The sequence below is a fragment of the Sparus aurata genome, chromosome 11, assembly GCF_900880675.1.
Source record: "Sparus aurata chromosome 11, fSpaAur1.1, whole genome shotgun sequence".
NCBI classification, from domain to species: domain Eukaryota; kingdom Metazoa; phylum Chordata; class Actinopteri; order Spariformes; family Sparidae; genus Sparus; species Sparus aurata.
Window position 1 is genome coordinate 19,399,348 of NC_044197.1, and position 19,383 is coordinate 19,418,730.

At 46.3% G+C, this 19,383-nt stretch overlaps 1 protein-coding gene across 13 annotated transcripts in view; it reads left to right on the plus strand.

Moving 5' to 3' along the window:
- The first annotated feature begins 208 nt into the window (after nucleotides 1-208).
- Nucleotides 209-19,383, plus strand: part of ephb3b (eph receptor B3b) — a 61,947-nt gene continuing 42,772 nt past the window's right edge. For all 13 annotated transcript variants that reach the window (XM_030433242.1, XM_030433252.1, XM_030433245.1 and 10 more), the window contains exon 1: nucleotides 209-990. In XM_030433242.1, the coding sequence (XP_030289102.1) occupies nucleotides 927-990 (64 nt within the window). In that variant the 5' untranslated portion in view covers nucleotides 209-926. The remainder of the gene's footprint in view (nucleotides 991-19,383) is intronic.

Sequence of the window (19,383 nt, forward strand, 5' to 3'; positions counted from 1 at the left end):
ACACGTTTCAGAACAGACAGAGATGTCATTCAGATTACAAATATGAGACTCGATGATTGGCAAGGTAGACATATTTTTTTTCAATGCAGCTGCTTTAAGCGTAACCCCTCCTCCTGCTGGTGCCCCCCTGGTCTCTCTCTCTCTCTCTCTCTCTCTCTCTCTCTCTCTCTCTCTCTCTCTCTCCCTCCCTCCCTCCCTCCTCTCTCCCGTTATTCCTCTCCACAGCCGTGTGCCTCATTCCAGCACAAGCCTTGCCTTGCGAAGACACTTTTCACGCAGCAGCCGAAGCTGATACATTTCGCTCAGGGAATAAATATCCACAAACCGCGCGGCTGTGTCTTTACAGGAATACCACTCGATCGCGGACGCATGTGAAGCGTGCACATGCCTGCCTGGCTGGGACTAATACACCATGGTTGAGACACAAGTGCGGCTATCTCTGCCTCTGCTCCTCTGACCACAGAGAGAAAGAAAAGTCTTCGGATCTCTCCGAGAAGGCTGTTATTTTTATTTTTGAAATTGTTATTTCATTGACTCTCAGCGAAATATTACTGGAAATATCTTCCGGATGGTGACCGCGGACTGGACTACCTGTTTTCAGCTGATTTGCTCCACGCGAGGGGAAGGGACCGGGAGACTTGCGCCCGTCGCCTTCTCTCTGGTTTAATAAGGCGCGTTGGAGCTCAGTGAAAAAGGGAGAAGGGCTGCTGTATTCACACGTTTTACACCAAAGGGGTCTTACTCCCCCCGATCTTCACCTCTACGTGTTTTGGTGAATGGGGGTAACTGTGTTCCTGGAGGCTTGACACAGCTGGGACTGGGACAGGGACTGGGACGGGACTGGGTGCGCTGAGCGTCGGATCACCCAGGATTGTACTCCCTCCTCTCTCTCGTGGGTCTATTTACATGTCCGACCTGACTGCTTTATGACAATGGATTACTTTCTGCTTTTATGCAGCCTCTTGCTGCCCGTGGTGTCCGCCGTAGAAGGTAAGAAAATTCCATCTTCGCTTGTTGTTGCGATGCCTGAAGCCTATTCCCCCTCGTACCCAGCGAGCCAGCACCTATTGCATCTCAGAGGCTTGGGCGCCGCAGCGGGTGAGGCTCCTGTGCACCCAGATTCATTCATTTGCTGTCACCCCCGAGTTAAAACTGACGTTTTTCATCTTCAAAGTGGCCATCTGCCTTCTTTTTAGGGCTCACTAATGGCATTATTGGCTTTACGCAGCAGAGTCAGCGCGGTGGCCGGCGCAGGTTTCTGCACACAACACAATTGTTATGCGCGTCAACGAACGCTCATCCATTTCAATGGTAGTTGTGTATTCCTTTTTGTTGGATCAGCTCTCGCCGGCTGCTGGGGCTTTCTTCGTCGCTTAAACGAAATTAGCGCCACAGTGTAGCCCATCGGGGAGCCTCGGCTCCGAGCCCCCCCCCCCCCCCCCCCCCGACACTTTCCCTCAGGTCGGCGGCGTGTATTTTAGGGCTTGTGTGAGTGTGTGGCCTTTTGACATGAGCACTACCAGCGTGAGGTCAAAGTGTGCCCTTAAAAAAACGATAAAAAGTATATTGTAATACTGAATTGATTTGGAAAAAGCCGCGGTATGATTTATTTATTTATTTTCAAATTTACGTCAAATTGCTTTGAAACGCAAAACACGTGATTTATTTAATAAAGTCAAATGATCTTCATTTACACTTTAGACATTTCATTCTTACTTTTGTGAATGTTTCTCTCTCTCTCTCTGTCTCAACGTGGCATCTATCGATTATTCATATTTTATGCAGTCGCCTGCAATAACAAAGCCATCTGTGTGAGCGGAGTGTTGATGTTTGCCGTGCGTAAAATCGATGGGAAATTCTAGCTGTGTTTTTTTTTTTCTCTCTCTCTCTCTCTGTGTAGTGGTGTCCCAGACTTCTGTTATTCCTTTCCTGTATTTTGGGATGCCTCGCTTTGCTCTGCTCTGCTTTTTTTTGGGAAGGGGGAGAATAAGAATAGGGAATAGTGGAAATAAGGTTGGAAGGGGCCTAGAGCTTGAACTCTGAGTGCTGGAGCCCAGGCGAGGCTCCCGGTTGGTTTGTGATGCCAGTTGGAAAGTAGGACAGTGGGCCACTGGCTCAGTGAACGCCTTTTCTCTCTCTCTCGGCTTGTTTCTCGACCCGTCCGCAAGATGACTGAAGTGTATTTATTCTTTTTTATATATATTTAAAACAAGTAAAGAAAAAAACGTCTAAGTCCTTATTATTTCCTCCAAGTAGAGTTTAACTTTGCCTGAGAATTGTCTAGGTGACGTCAGTGAATCGAAATAAAATGGAAACAGCCACATACAGCGGATAGACTGCTCATATACAGTAAATACACAGAGACAGCTGGAGCAACAAGAGCAGAGGACAGTGCTCTGAAAGGAATCGTCATTTTCCCTTTTTGTTCTACTCGTGTTACTTATTAGACACCAAATGAAATCTTTAAAAAAAAAAAAAAACACAAAAACAAAAACACACACAGAGTGTTTTACCGGCTGGCTCGACCCCAAGCCTGAGTGCGTGTTTTATCCAAACTCCTCAACTCGCTGTCAGTGTCGTGACTCTCATTTGGGAGAAACACCCGTGTCGGTGCGGAGAGAAGATAACGCCGCTGCTTTCTAAACTCGTCATGAAATCACCATTCCGACTAAATTGCTTTTTCACACTACAGTCGGCTTTCCCCCGCTCTCCTGCCAGGACCCGAAGGCGCACGACGAAGAAAAGTGCCACACAGGAAATAAATACAGTCGATCTTATCTGATAAGGTTTTGTTGTTTTATTGGCACCTCTGAATAACACAGCGGCCGCAGCGAGCGATAACAAGGGGCACTGCGCAGAAGTTACTTAAACACTCGACATCTCACTGGAATGGATTTTTTTTTTCTTCCATTATTATTATTATCATAAAATACTGAATTAATTAACTTCCCACTCTCTGCACGTTTGGCTACATACAATTACAGGTTATGTGAGAGCAAACTTCTAAACCAAAAATTTTTTCTGAAATTGAAGCTCCTTTATTCCCCCCCCCCACCCTTACCCCACCACCCTCGACCCTCTGGACCCACTCGCAGTGACCCCTGCGGGTCACCGGACCCCAGTTGGGAACCACTGACATAAAACACATGGCTCGAACGGATGAGTGGATTCTTGTTGTGCAGAAGTTTTTGGTTTTTGTTTTTTTTTTGGGGGGGGGGGGGGCTCCAGAGGTAGACACACACAGAGGGAGAGAGAAGAGAAGAGGAGGAAAATGGAGTGAGAGAGAGGCAGAGAGGTTAGAGGCAGGGGAGGAGAGAGCGCTGTGTTTTCTCGGCGGTGTTCGCAAAGGTGGCTGCGCACAGACCTGAAGTTGATGTATTTCGTTAGAACAATCTTTTCCCTACGTAAGTGATGCCATAAATTGTACCCGGCTGACCTGGCTGGGGGTTCACCAAAAGCTTTTAATACAGCCGGATGATTTACGGCCGCTGCTGGGACTTCTTTCGGGGATATCTGGGCTTTACGGCGATTTAGGGAGAAAAAAGCGGCCTCCTGGGGAAGTTTTCCTCCTCCCGGTCCCACCGTGCTCCTCTCCGGGGTTCCGGGGTCACACAGGCCGGGGGAGAGGCTCCTTTTCCACCTTTTCTGTTGTTTCTCTCTTCTCTTTTATTCACTCATTCTCTCACCCGCCTATCTAATACTTAAACCTCTTCAATCTTGTCATTTTTTTATTTTTTTATTTCGCTTATAATTAATTAATGAATCATGGTCCCGGTATGCACACAGTGTCCGCAGACAGCACAGCTCAACGATCATCTGAATCTGTTCAGACACTTTACCACATTTAACGAACTGCAGCGAGGTCCACGGGAGGAGTGACCGGCCTCTGTGCGCAGGGCTAGACGTCTCCTGCCATGATGGTCGCGTTTAGTGGCTCTTTTTTTTTTTTTTTTTAATTCGATAACAGTCTCAACATGAAGACGTTTTTATTGTCCGAGGAGCACGGCCTCTTAATTCCTCTTTAGTGAATTTTATGTCAACGTTATGAAGTGAAATTAATTACGTTTTTTGGTCAAAATGAGACGCTAATCCTCACAGTGGCGTTGAGGTCAGCCTGCTTGGTGGCCTCGGCGGCGGCGGCGGTCCTGGGTGGGTGGGTGGGTGAGAGAGGGGCCTTGACTGTTGAACTTAGAAATGCTATCAGTGTGCTGAGGAGACAAATTGCGTAGATGACAGTCTGTGCAGCGCGGCAGGCCGTGCGGTTACCCCCTCGGTGTAAATGACCTGTGATCTGGGGAGTAGAACACGGTGCCACTGGGGACCACACTTCGATGCCCCCCCTATTTTTTTTTTTTTGCTGATTCTAGTTTATCTGATAGGGGGGTTCCAGATGAACCGACTCGCCTCAGGACACGTTTGAAAATGTTTTGTTTGTATGTATAAAGACAAATAAAACGTCCAGCTCATATGATCTTTGCACCAAAACACGTCAAACCTCCAACTGAACAACTCCTCTCTCCCCTGAACTTAGACAAATGGTCTTTTATGGTCGCAGCTCAGGGTCCCCCCCACTCTCTATTTATGGCGCTGTAATTCCGTAGCGTGATTACGCACAAACGGGGCCTTTGAAGCTCACATGTTTGTGTTTTTTTTACGTGGGTGAGATCACACCTCCACGGGAGCTTTCCCTGCGCCTGCTCGCAGTTGGCACAATTCTCACCGAAAACTCTCTTCCCATGATTCATTTTCTCCCCCGGTCTTTATTTAGCAGAGGAGGTCCCCTCGTCCGCATCATTATTTCATTACACGTGTATTATCACACAGTGAGGCGGTGAGAAATCATAGAAGAAGGGAAAAAAAGGCGAGGGACAGGGCTGGGTAATTTATTTCCATTCAGGCAAAAACACTCTTACAAAAGACAAGTAAGCGTTAGTTTTAGAGTGGAAGCGCACAAATAATCTATCTAATGTTGAATTACATACCGAGACATCCCGCCGGAGAGAACATCTTGAAATTTTGCGTACAATTGAAGTCACACAAACACTAAAAAGTGCGCAAACTAAAATGGACGCGAGGTGATCTGAAGCAGCTCTTTTCAGGATGGATTTCAGTGTTTTTGTCGCCATGAAAATGAGAAAGAAAAAAAGCGAATACGTGTGGCAGCTTGACTCATATTTGTGCTCGTTGCTGTTGATAAAAAGCGCATAATCAAAATAAATATAATTATTACGATTATTATTATTTAAAATAGGTTTTAAAGGGGCTGAAACTTGACTGACTTGCTCGCTAGAAGCAGTGATGAGGCCATTTTGTCCGGCGCACTTGCTGTGTGCGTGCGTGCGTGTGTGTGTGTGTGTGGCCTGAACAGAACTCGCTGGAAAGCTGCTATGTTAAACTTTACTCCAGGAGCTCCTCCACTGAACAAATGTATTTAGGGTCACAATCGAGGCGACAAAGGGAACTATTAGTGGCTCTATGGCGGCCATCAGTCAGAGCATTCAGGGCCCGAGTGGAATTTGCAAAATAAAAGCGAAGTCAGTGTGGTAGTTCTGCTAATGAATCATTCTCAGAGGAAACGCGGAGGTCAGCAGAATGACAAAGGACTGATCTATCTATCTATCTATCTATCTATCTATCTATCTATCTATCTATCTATCTATCTATCTATCTAATCGTTAGATCTTTAATAATTAATTAATTTCCATCCAAAAGCAAGCCCATAAAACAAGTGAAACACATTTTCAGTTGTGTTGGCAGAGATGTAAATAGACGCGCACGCAAACACTCAGAGTGTTAAAAGTGTCAACTGAAGCTGTTTTATCGATCGAGCCAATCAGCGCTGCTCAGCCTTTTTAAAAACCGCGGAATCAGGCTGGATGTGAGAGACTGGCTGGCCGTCTTCTGGCCAGAGGCGATTACCAATTCATAAGGATATTCATCAGTGCGTCCGGAATCAATAGGCTGCGTAAAGAATGACAACAACAAAAAAGCCAAGAATGCGCACTGGGCACAAAGTCTTTTTGTCTTTACATTAATAATAATAATAATAATAATAATAATAATAATAATAATAATAATAATAATTATTATTATTATTATTATTATTATTATTATTATTATTATTTATATATATATATATATATGAATAACAAATAATTAAGGGCAATAGTAACACAAGTCTTAACACCAACAATGTTATTATTATAATTATGATAATAATAAATATTATTGTTATTTTCTGCATGTAAAATTTGAGGTTTTTTAGACATTAAAATCTATTTAAAGTATGTTTTTTATTAGCAGAAAATTGTTAGGAATTCATAAGTAATATAAAACATCTACATAAATGTGGATTTATTGGATTATTAGTATAACTCAATTTACATTTATCTTTCTATATTGTAAAAGCCCAATGGCATTGTCTCTATTGAATAAAATTTGAAAAATAGAATAATGAATACGTTTTTTTTTCGGCTGTACTTCCCATAAGTAGTGTATTTCAATGTCTAATACTCGCTTCAGAGTAACTAAATGGCAAAGCAGTGAGGATCGACTGATTGGTTTTTACAGACGCGCGCTCGCTTTAAAAGGGTAAAATTAAACCGTAAAGTCACAAGAGAAAACAACAGTATCGGTCCATCAGCCTCAGCAGTATCCTGGTATTTTGACCTCGACAGACAACGCAGTCAATCGGTAGGTCACAATGCAAGGCAGCGGCCATTTTGAACAGATGTACAGTGACTTAGGTCCAGACTGGCGTAAAGCGCTCAGGGAGAGGGCGGGGGGAGCGGATGAAGACATGTTGGGGAGTTGGGGTGGGGTGGTTTGGGGGTTGGGGGCAGGAGAGGTGGTGGCCGGGCTACGGGGCGGATTTGGATCAGAGACCCGGGGAGCAGCCGAGCTGACAGACTTTACAGATGCAACAGGGCCTGCGGGAGTGCTCATGTGCACCGGCCGACGGTTCATGGCTCATGTGGCGGCCTCGGAGAGAGATTCACCGAGCTGGAATTTCACATGTAGGCAAGCAACAGCCGTGTCAGGCCTGCCGAGGCCATCGCACGGCAGGAAGTGGACAGGGCAGGATGACCGGTGAAAAGAAGGCAGCAGGGGACTCGGTGTTGATTCTGGAGTGTTTACGGACGATGAGACAAAATGTGATGCCGGGGACGTTGTCGAGTCCTGTCGGTTTTTTTTTGCTGCATTTGCTTAGGGCTTTGCAACACAAAGGCAGTTTCGATCTTAGCTTCTCAAGCTGGCACAACCCTCTCCACAGAGAAAGAATATAAAACCAGCAAAAAAAAATGAAGTCAGAGAAGTGTGAGCATATTATTACTACAGTGTAGGTTATGTGTGTTTGTTTACAGTAACAAATCCCACCATCTTTTTTCTGCTCGTATGAATATTTTGTTTTGAATGCCAAAGGGCTGCGTCTGCTGGTAGCCACTAGCTGCTAATATAGCTGTGTGCAGTGCTGAAATGGGTCCTACCTGCCTCAACGCTGTTGTTGCTACTGCTTTCAAGTTAAATATATGTGTTGGTGAAACAAGCCAAAGTGAGCAGTAAGTCAGCTCCATGAGAAAAAGGGTAACCTCGGCATATTTCCTGGACAATTTCCAAAAAGCTGTTTATGTGTACGGCTTCTTTTTTCCCTACACGGCATTTGTGCACCACCGTCCATCCGACAGAGGGGCCTCGTGGGATGGCAGGTCTTTGACACCGCACTGTCGAGAGCGAGCAGAGGAGGGCGAATGTGTCTGGGCCTGCCCACTACACAGACACACTGCTGGTGTCTGCAGTCAGCCGAGCAGAACAAGGGTGGAGAGACACGCAGACAGAGAGAGAGAGGGAGAGAGAGAATGAGGGAGTGAGGGAGAGATTTTTGTGCTCGCAGGGAGGCCAGAATGGGTGGTGCATGTGGAGGGTAGGAGTGTGTATAATGCGTGTTTGGGAGGTTACAAGGGTTGTACAGTACGTCAGGGGTGGACCAAATTAAAAATAAAGTCATGCGATGGAAGCGTAGACAGATGGAGACACAACCCTTTTCATTCCCCCCCTTGTCATTAATAAGAAAACTAAGGTCGAGCCGAAACTTAACTTCAAACCTTTGCTCGTAAATGCTTAAATGCCCCCCAAAATAAAAATGTTATCATGATTCTATTCCCCGACGCAAGATAGAGAAGACAAAATGACTTCTTCATAGAGAGTTCATTTTTGTGATAGGAAAGCGCAGTGTATGAAAGTTTGATAGCGCACGCGCGTGTGTGTGGCGGAGATGCTCCTTACTGAACTGTATTAATGGCTTCCACAATACTGATGAAATGTTTGACATAATATTAACGGCCATCAGAGCTGACGTTTTATAGGTGCTGTCGGCGCCGGATGTCCATAAAAGTGCTGGCTGAAATCACCATGTGTCAAAATATCCGAGTTAGAAGTGAGTTAGGACCTGCTGTGCTTTTCCACCCACTCTCAGCCCACGTCCCGTGACCCCGATCCAGAGGTCACACAGGGGTCTTTTTGGATACATTTTCAAGAGGGTTGGGGCTTGCTTACTTTCCCCCTCGAGGCCGGTCTTGTTGCCTTCTCAACAATAGCTGTCCTAACACAATCAAGCCCCAGGGGTTATTCTTTTCCAGTGGCGAATAAAAATACACCGAGAGAGGATGTGTACATTCAGGGGGAGCGTCTGTGCAACTTTTCCACGGCTCGTTGACACACATAAACACTCGCACAACCAGGCCGGGTGAAAGGCACAGCTGGAGACCGGGTCAGAGATGTGCGCTTGACTTCTTTTTGTCAGCGTGGATGGCCTTGCACGCTAGGGGCAGTTCTGCTGTTTACACACAGGACCTGGACAGCTTATGGGAGAAGACCGAGAGTCTGCGCGGACATGCGGTGGCCATTACGGAGGCAGGGATATTCGAGAGGGAAGTCAGGGTGGAGTTTGGGGGAGTAGACTTCTCTCAACGGCAAGGCCTCCTCCAGTCATTTCTTTACGAGCTACAGACTCTTGTAACAAATTTTGCTGATGGAGCAGAAAGGGATCTTTGATATTTGTCTTTAAAAAATGAACAGTTACATCTGTCTGGAGAGTCGACGCCGCTGTAAAACAGCGCGCCGCGAAGGGGGGAGGGAGGCCACATCACCTGGTTTTGGTCTTAACTTAAAAAAGAAAAGACAGATGCAGGGGAAAATTCTTTGTTGGGTTTAACCTTAGGGTGGTGGATGGTGGGACTGTTCGAGGGGCCGAGCTCCAGGCCTTGTTCCCCTTCAAGTGCCACAGCTTTTGCTAATTTCCAAACAGTACTTAGCCTACGTGTGATGATAGGAACGGCTTCAAGGGGAAAAAGCTGAAGTCATGCCTGACGCAAGGGGCTCAAATGTCCGTTGTAATTAACCGTAATGCATGTGCGTGAAGACGAGTGGATGAGCGGTGTATATTTCACTTGCTAAGGGGTCTCATTGAATGCAGCGTTGCGGCAGGCCACCATTACCCCGTATTCTGCCCCACTTCTCATCCTTGATGTCAAAAACACTCACCACCTGCACTTCATCTACACTTCAAAAGCCCCGCAGGCAGGACGAGGGCTCCCCACTTCCATTAAACATTTCTCCTTCCCCCCCCCCCCTTTTTGTCTTCTTGAGAACAGCAGCAGGTTCAACCAGACCCCTGCTCTCTCATCAACAGCGCAGCGCATTCAGCTCTCAGCGTCTCCAGCGCGCTCTCTACTGTACGGCTCACGCTTGCTGAATCCGAACACATTTCGGCAGCAGCGGCAGCAGTCACACGTGACCTTTTGTCAGGATATTTACATAATCCCCCATCGTTCCACACTGCGGCCTCCTGGATGCACCGCCAGCTGTAGGCAAGCATTCATTTAACCTCGGCTCCAATTTGAAATGGAGTTTCAGTGACGCAAAGACTTTAATGTCTAAGTGAGTGCAATATTTAGAGGGCAATGAAAGAGAGGTCAAGAAGTCTGGCTGGCTATTATTAAGGCAAGCCTTTAATAGGGGGGAATCTAACAAATGTGGAGGTGTCGCTTCTGGTCTTTAGTTACACAGACAGCCCTAACACCTGTCCATTTGGTAGATGGCGGAGAGCTATAAAGCCTTTGTAAGTGTGACGCAGACACTCTCATGTTTTCAGCAGCAGACAGAAGAAGGGAAGGGAGGCCACCCTGTGGGCTCGCAACCAGCTTCAGTCAGTTAACAGAGCATTTTGTTTGAAGGCCTCGCGTTTTTTTTCCCCTTCTGATAGTAAGATGTAATCTACTGCAACTGGTTGAAAGTACTACTTTTTTTTATTTAAGTTTTATTTCAGAAAGGACCATATCATGTCCACACACACACACACACCCCCGATTTCAAAAAAAGTTGGGACACTTTGAAAAACAAGAGTAGAACAGGTTTTGGTAATATGCTTATCGGTTTTGACATATACTGTCATGAAAACAGTCCGAAGATGTTGCCAGCAGCACATTTCAAACAAGCCGGGACAGGGGCAACAAAAGACTGGGAAAGGTCATGGAATAATGCAACATCCGTGTCGTGATTGGGTGTGTTTGTCAAACGCATGATTGCATAAAGGACTATCACTACATGAGCTCGGGGACGCTTCTCAAAACAGTTCCCCTGCGAATCGTTGCATTCTGTTTTATTTACGTTTCCTTTACTCCGCAGCAAACTCGACTGTGAATAAATACATTCGATTTACATACATCACACACTTTCAAAAGTATATTCAGTGTTCCAGGGCCTGCGCGACGTGGCGGCTGTTAGCTGTGAGTTTAACAGGGATTTGGCAACAAGGGCTGTGAAAGACTAATTGCAAAGAGCCAGATGAAAGCTCTAGACAATATAGGCTGACCCCCCCCCTCTGTGCCAAGTCAGGCCATAAACAGCTTCCCTTTCCCCTCTCACACCCTATGGAAGTCTTTTCTGACCTCTTGACTCACACACACACACACACACACACACACTTAACACACATGAACGGTGACAGTTGCTTAATCACATGTCCGTACACACGCATGCACGCATTACCTCCGCCTGATACACATGCACACAGGCCCCCGTGAAAATCCCCACCCACGCCACCACCCGCTTCTTAGGGTCAGGGCCCGCAACCACATCCACTCGCTCCTCTACTAATGAATCAATCAGCTGGTTCCATTCATTTCATTGCTGTCAGACCCCATCGATCAGCCCCTTCTCTGCTCGTCCCAACAGAGCAGCAGGGGAGCTCAGAGATGGAGAGGAAAGAGAAGGGGCTTGAAACATCCCAGCAGTTCAAAGACTCCTCATTTCGTATCCGCTTTGGTTCCCCAGAAATATGGTGTTTCGATGGTGTGTAGCAGTGTGTACATGTGAAATGAAAGAGAGAGAAGAGATTAAAAAAAGATCAAGAAGGCAAGACGTCTTCTCCCAGAGTTTATACATGGACTCTGACCTTCGATTTACCTCTGCGAGACTGGCGGTGTAGCACTGCGGATACGAACGTTGCGGGAAGGCTGGACATAGGTGGTGGATTTCAGCCAGGTGCAAGCTAGTTCCCTTCCAGGGATGCCCCCCTTCTTTGCCATGAGGTATAAACTGCCCCACCCTACTCTGGCGCCTCTAGCTTGGCTAGGTGAGCAATGTGTACTGTAGGTCCAACTCTCGCCATGTTCCTCTCCCCCACCTACCAAGTCAAAGTCAGAAAGGTTATCAGTTATTAAAGCCCCTCAAAGTTGGTGCTGTGGTGTGTGTGTGTGTGTGTGTGAGGCCATGCAAAGTGCACGAGAGAGGGTTTTCATTTTCAAAAGCCACTTAGTTCTGTTTATTGACCAGCCACTTAATTTCAAAAGGTGTTGAGAGAAGCAACTATGCAGGACAGAGGTTGCAGAGGGGAGCCAAGGTCAATTACGCAAAAGTTGGAGGGGGAAAGGAGGGGAGGATGACTGGTAGGAGGCGGAAGAAGAACAGGAAGTACTGCGAGGAGGTGAGGAATGGAGCAGCAGTAGGTTCTGATCTGAAAGTGTAATCTCCTGACTTGGACACTTTCCACCAACCTTTCATCCAAGTCTCCCCTTTCGCATCATGCAGCTTCCTCCCAGATACAGGATCGCGCCTGCTACCGCTTTCCACCTTTTCACTATCTTTTACCTTTCAGAGGCTTGCTCACACATACACTTGCACGGGTCCCAGATGAAAGGTCTCGGCTTTGATGAAGTCTGGGAAGAATCTGCCAGCGTTTTTTTAATGAATCTGACAAGCAAGCCGGTGCCGATCAATGGAAACATTGTGTGACGATTTCAAGATGCAATCTCCGATAGTGTCAGAATGGGTGAGTCAACGGCAGATGGAATGAAATAATTAGAGCTGAGGCGAAGGCAGACTCGCTCGCTCCGGGTAAACACAAATCTCATATGAGCTATGATGGGAAACTTAACCTATCACTGGGCATTGTGGGTTTTATTACCTGCTTATGGTTGAATGTGCGAGATATTCAAAGGCTTGTTAAACTAGGTTATCAACAGGAACAAAGCATGGTGTCATTTTCAGCATATGGTTTCTTTTTTATAGAGTGGCAACGTTTACCTTCGCTTCAGATGGTCAGTGATTTATACGGAGCAGTATATTTTATTGCCATTTGATTAGAGGAAGTCCGAGGTTGTATAACTGCAATGGTGGTTGAGCACAAGTTAATCAGGTGCTACCAACTTCAAGGTCCCCTGTATGCATTTGTGCCAGCCAGACAGCTTGGCGCTCTGGCCTGCCAAAGAAGAAAAGCGAAAAAAGGTACAGGGCTTTTCCACCCAAAAAAGAAAAAAAAAGTGGGAATTAACCAAAATCCTCTGCAGACAAAGCCCCCTTTTATATTCTGTTTACCTTCCCTTTCTTTACCTCCCTGTCACTCTCCTCGGCCTTGTAGCTTTCCCAGCCTTGCTCTCAGGCTATGATCTCTCCGCCACCTCTCCTTAACTGTCATTCTCCTCCTTTTCTTCTTTCATGCCATCCTTTCAGTCCATCGTTCTGCCCGCTGCCCCTCTTCACTTCTGTCTTCTGTGACCCCAGCTTATCACAGTTACAGTAGGCCCTAATTGCGGTATTATTTTCCTTCTCCTGTTATCTCACGTCCTTGCGATATCAAAATCCCAACAGTGACAGTAAGGAGCTGGGAGGCAGATGCTATTTACTGCTCAGGGACCCTTTGTTGTTGTCTACTACTTGATAAGGTCCTGACTGGCGAGACAGCTTGCCCCATTGTGAATGTAGAGGGGGAAGTCTGCAGTTTAAAAGGCACGGCGAATGCATGTCATCTCCCTTCACTCCACTGACCGAAATTGCTTCTTTACATGACAGGTCTGACATGCACTTTTCTTTCAACATGTTGCTGTCGCCCGTGGCTCTTTCCACAAAAACACGTTCCCTGCCTGTCAGCTCGGACAAAAAGGATTAGCGCAGGAGGAACGTCTGCAAAAAAAAAAAGAAAGAAAAGAAAAACTGGAGTGCCTCGGTGGTTTGTAACGCAATACGTTGCTTTAGGTGGCAGAGGGTGTCTAAGTGGGAGTCGTGTGAGGTGTCTGGGTTTTAAATACCGCAGCCAAACAGCTTAGAGTGTGAAAACAATCGGCAGAGACATGAAAGTGTGAGCGAGAACACACACAGGGGTCAGATAACCCCTGGCCAGATGGTGATGGTCAAGTGAGCTGGAGAGAGAGGTTGTGGGGGTTGCAATGTTGATGCCACTAGTGTCAGGAGAGGGATACAAAAGCATTACCCCCTGTGCCACTTTTGGCCTCTGTAAATCCCCAGGGGTGCAGATATAAAAAGGTGGTGATGATTAGAGATTCAATTTGGCTTGCCATCAATCAATGCCACCAAGATAGACAGGATCGCTGCCCACAGCCCATCCTTACAACCAGATTGGGTTTGTGCCTCCTGGGATTCACGCCCTTTTTTCACGCTTTGTTAATTAAGCGACCAAGCTGCCCCTGCACTTACTTATTTATGAATCTTGGCTTCGACCGGTACTGGAGACCACTTGGTCTCCCCTAATTAGTCCCTCACTAATGGCCCTGCTTCCAGACAATCCATACGATCTCAATCCAGACCGCCGACCCCCCATTCTTCCAATGCACACACGGGACCATAACACCCATATGACCTTGACGTTACACAACCCGCGTTGTCTGGTGTTGTGTTTCTGTGGGCACTGGATAAAGTGGACCACATGGGATAATGAGGCAACACTTAAAAAAAAATCAATTTCGATCTCCGTCTGTTTTAGCAATTCCTCACCTGTTCATTAACCCAAGAATAGAGCAGCCCGGATGTGTTGAGCCTCGACAGTCATTAGATATGGAAGAGAACCTGAAGGAACAGAACAGGAGGGCTTCACGTTAGTGAAATATTAACACTTTCCCAGAGCAGCAAGGGCTTTGCAGATTTAACTCTGCCATGATTTATTGATATGTGTATCCTCTCCTTTTAAACAGGGGCTTGTTGCAAGCAGGGAAAAACAACAGATGTGCACTGTTGACTTCATAACACCTTTTTCATTGAAATATGCCAGTGGGCATCATTACTATAACCCCAATCTTATAATTCCCGAAACTATCAGTCCTGCAAACACCCTGCCCAACAGCCTTTTCCATACCTTTAAATTAAGTCACTGTTCAGGGTCAGAGAGCCCATCCACTGTGGCCTTGTTTGGTGCGGTTTGAATCCCATAAACACTGGTCCAGAGTCAGGTTTACTGGCCAGTGGCCCTGGGGATTCATTTGTATTCTACCCACTTTGGCTGGTTCAGAGTCAGGTCCGATGACTAATCAGGTCAGTGCTGATCCACACCCTGCGGTTGGAGCATTACCAACCCCACCTAGCTCACTTGGACCACCAAGAGGTCTGGTTCATGTGTTTGTGCATGTGTGGAAGGGAGACGGAACACATGTGAGCTGGATGGAAACATACTGATATTTTTGGTACATTTCATTTCCCAGGTCTCCAGTCAGGGAGAGAAAACAAACTCGCGCCCCGTTGTTGTTTATTCCCTTCAGATTGAATCGCCACAGGCCACAACAGAACTGAACCCAGCTGAACACTCGTGCTAATGGGTGAGCTTAGGCATAAACATTGGGATTGTTATTTTTTAACTAGCTAGGTTTGCCAGAGGCTGTGTTATAAGGATCACAGTCAGGCAGGTGGGTAGGTGGGGGGAACTTCTGGGTGAGCTATGAAAAAGTTAACCATTGTTTCTCTTGGACAACCCTGGTGCAAAACAAGATTCTCTTGGTTCTCTTGGCTGCTCAGGTCGGACACCAACCCAAAGCATCAGCGTCTGACAATCATACCACTCGCTATCTTAATCAAGGAATTTACAATTTGTTGCTTGAATGTCCTTGTTTTTATAGCCTAAATCCCAAAAATCCCATAGCTGGCACTATGTAAGACATAAACAAAAACAGAATGGAATCATTTGCAAATGTTTACCATCAACCAGATTATAAAGTGTCCCTGAGCCCATGTATACTTTTTACAGTCATGAGTTTGGCAATGTTTGTCTCATCAGCCTTTCTAGTAGTCAGTTATCCCGGTAATATTATTTTAAAATTGAGAAGGCTGGTTAAATGTAGGAAGGTTAATGTATAAACTGACGAGTGCCTGTCTCAATAATCCAACCTTTTAAACCTCTGCATATGTATAAACGCAATTGTCGTCCTTTAGATCTACTTTAGCTCTTTCCCTTCTTTTTATATTTAGCTCATTTCAATTTATTTTCCTGTTTCTTCCGAGGCACCAGGTCCTGCTTTCCAGGATGTTTGACAAACAGGAATAATTACGTATGCACACACACACACACACACATGCACATAGCTGCTGGTGTTTTCTGGTGATAATGTAGCATCTCTATAATACTTCTGCCGTCCTACTGAAATTCCCAAATGACCTTCCGTGTCCCTGCACATACATATACACACACAGATGCACATCCATTTTAGTTGGAAATCCATATTTTAGATACAGGAAAATGTATATGTGTTTATGTGTGCGCTCGGACACGCACTGTGTGTAAGCAGATAAATCAATGGGTGCCTGGCGGCCTTGTGGCTAGAGCTACAGTGTGTGTGTGTGTGTGAGCGTGCGTAGGTCTTGGTGGTGTGGGGGTAATTGGTGACACTCCGCTCCCTCCAAACTGCCAGCTTTAGTTACACATCAATGAAGGGTGAATAATACATTAGCCAGGGTAGCACATATTCCTCCTACATATCCCAAGAGAAAGACAGAGGGATGGAGAGATAAACAGATGACAAAATGAAAAATATCTATGCCATGCGTCTTCCACAGAGGAAAGAACAAGCTTGAAGAGAAAAGACGTTTAACCTAGAGCTTCCTGTTCCCTCCCTGATCTCATTTGTCATCCACATCATTCAGCCAAACCATCAAGCTTCAACCCGCCTCACTTCTTGTTTAGATAGCGTCCCTCTCCTCCTCCCTTGTCCTGATGTACGATCAGCTTCTTTCCTGTGGATTGATGCTGCTGTTTAGGTGCTTTAAGGACAGCAAGACACCTTCAGACGAAAGAAGATTTGAGGCATAAAACTCTCTTGGCCAGTCAGCTGGCTTGGGTTTAGCAGGCTCGCTGAAGTGTGTGAGGGTCCTTGAGTGTGGATCGGCGATGCAAGCGGTTCTGTAATCATGGCGCGATTATTTACACATCCATCTTACTAGGGCGGTGACAGGAGGGGTTTCTGTTTGTGTATGTGTGTTGGAGGAAGACAGGTCGCTCATTTTGTCCGTGCTGGGTGTGCAAGTGTGAAGCCGCTGCATTTTGGGACCAGTGTCCTTGCCAGTCTGTGCTGTCAGTGTGTTACCAACCGCTGTATGGTTTATTTCGTCTTTCTCTGGTGTTGCTGTCTGAGGCCCTCTGTGTGTCATGCCAATGCACAGAGGTCTTTATGTAATTGAAGTGGGCCTCTGAAATCCCCATGCCATATGGACCCCAGCAGCCTTGGATTTCTGTCTGTCCATCCGTCAATTTCTTTTAATTGCCCAGCGCCTGGATTCTGTGCCTTGCCTTTTCTATCGAGTGGTTTCTCCATAGGTTAAATACATTAATACGTAATCAGGTTTGGGACCTTACCAATCCCTGACCACGAGATTGACCAGATAACGCTCAGCTGGGCTCAGAACAGGTACCATGTGTATGCTAACGGCTCATGTCTGGCTGTAACTGTCCCTACTCTATCTTCACCCACGGTTTACACCCTCTCTTTCGCCATTACTTTTTTTTTTTTTTTTTCATATAAAATATGTAAAGAACAGAATGTGTTTTGAAAGCTGCTGCCAAATTTCCCATAAAAAGTAAGGGCTGCTACTTCCCCCTGCCACCCACCTTATTTGTTTTTAAGAGTAAACATAAAAAATAAGAACCAAAAACAACCCTTCATTGTATAGAGATTATGCCGTTGAAATCCTGGAACTAGAATAAAGTTGTATTGTTTTCAGTATCAATGTCGTTACTGTTTTGTGTCATAAAGGTAATCCCCCTGTGTACTGTAAAGTTGTAAAGCCGGGTTCCTGGAATCCGTGTGGCAGGTTTGCGGCGGCCAATCTTCACAGCTGTGATTTTTTTTATTGGGATAATTATATTAATGCCTTAAAATAAACATGGCAATAATTTATCGAGGCAGCAGAACAACTAGTGCCTTTTAAAAGCCAGAAACGTCTTCTCCTTCCCCTCGGCTCCAGTTCTTTTTCGCTCCAAGTTGCATCATGCCTCTCTGGGGTCGCATGAAGGTTTTGTTGCATCTGCTGTCAGAACGCTGTAGCTGATGTTTGCATTTTCTCATATCACCTTGCGATGCCGGCGATCTAGAAACCGGAGCTCGTTCAGCGGCGCTGCCACACTCAACAGAGGCCACTTTGCACGGATGTGAGCTAAATGGCTAAAATGTAAATGCGGAATGTAAGGTCGGGCAGATAATAGCGCCGACGTGGCCGAGTATGAGGCTTTTTTTTCCCGGATGCTCCTGACACTCGGACTCTCTCTGCCTGTTTCCTGGCTGGCTCATTACTGCTGCTTTTAGCTGCTAAAGAGGCGAAGTCCATTTTCACAGAGGAGGTCTAGCGAGTCAAGTTATTACAGCAGCCAAGTGTGAGATTAATTAACTCAGTAGCGATTAAGAATGCAGGTCCGACGAGAATCTCTGGAAGCGATGTGGAGGAGGAGGTCGAGAGGAAGAGACTCACAGACAGTGTGAGAGACAGAGCCTCCACTCCAAAACAGAGCGACGTGATCACTCTCACCCAGCCATTGGTTGGTATGTGGCATTGAGAATAGCCATGAATAATAATTATCTCTCCTCTGCACCTCCGACTCTAAGTTAATGATGCCACATAACAAATAAACACATTTGTCTGCCACCACCCGCTTCGGAAATTAAATAAAAGCCCCGGCCCCCAAATGAATGTATAAACCTTTTTTCTGAATCAGTCCACAGCTGTTTGTCATCATAGACTATTAACTGTTGTTCACAGCGCCTGAGAATGAGAAAAGGCAGACAGAAATGAGCTTGTTTCCAGCTATCTCATGCGACGCTGTCGGCGAGGTTTGCGCACGGTGGAAACTTTACACGACTTCGCTCCAAAGCCCCAAAGCCGGTCGGTGAGTTCGGGCCAGCAAAAACACCCACACCTAAAGAGGAGAAAAGACGGGGAAGAATGTGAGCGGTGTTTTGTTGATGTGAAGGTGAGACCGTCATAAAAAGGTAGAGACAAAGGGGGAACAGACGCGAAAAGGAAGGAAGGATTTATGAGGGAAAGAGAAAAGACAAAACCAGCTGACCTGCCCGGTTTACCTTGCCCGCTGTCTTATATACACAGCATCTGGTGTGTGAGTGCATCTGGGTCATTGTTCCTGTTCCTGCTTGCGCTCCCAATGTCGCATGCATACATTAGAATTTTAATTGGTTTTTTTTACGAAAAGCACCGCTCCCCAAACTTCTTTGTATGTGAGGGTACGGAGAAAGAGATATCTCGGTGCTTTCGTGTGGTCTTTGTGTGAGAGGATTTGCACGGCTGTAACAGAAAAGGGTGTGTGCGTGTGTGAGAGTGTCTCAGTCACACAGGCCTGCAGAGCCCTGACCTGGCGGGTTGCATTCCTGACTTCAACTGCCCTAACCTCCCTTTTGTTCTCCGCGTTTTTGACCTGAATGGTTAACGACTGGGCAAGCAAGTTAACCGTAACAAGGCCTCTGTCTGCTTAACAAGCTGATGTGAGAAGCAGCAGCCTGCCCGCAGGGTTCGCACGTCACCTGGTCCTCCTTATCCTTCCTTTTGAAAGGAGGGGACAGGGGAGCAGGGGTGTGATGATGTGTATGTGTGCTGGTGGTGGAG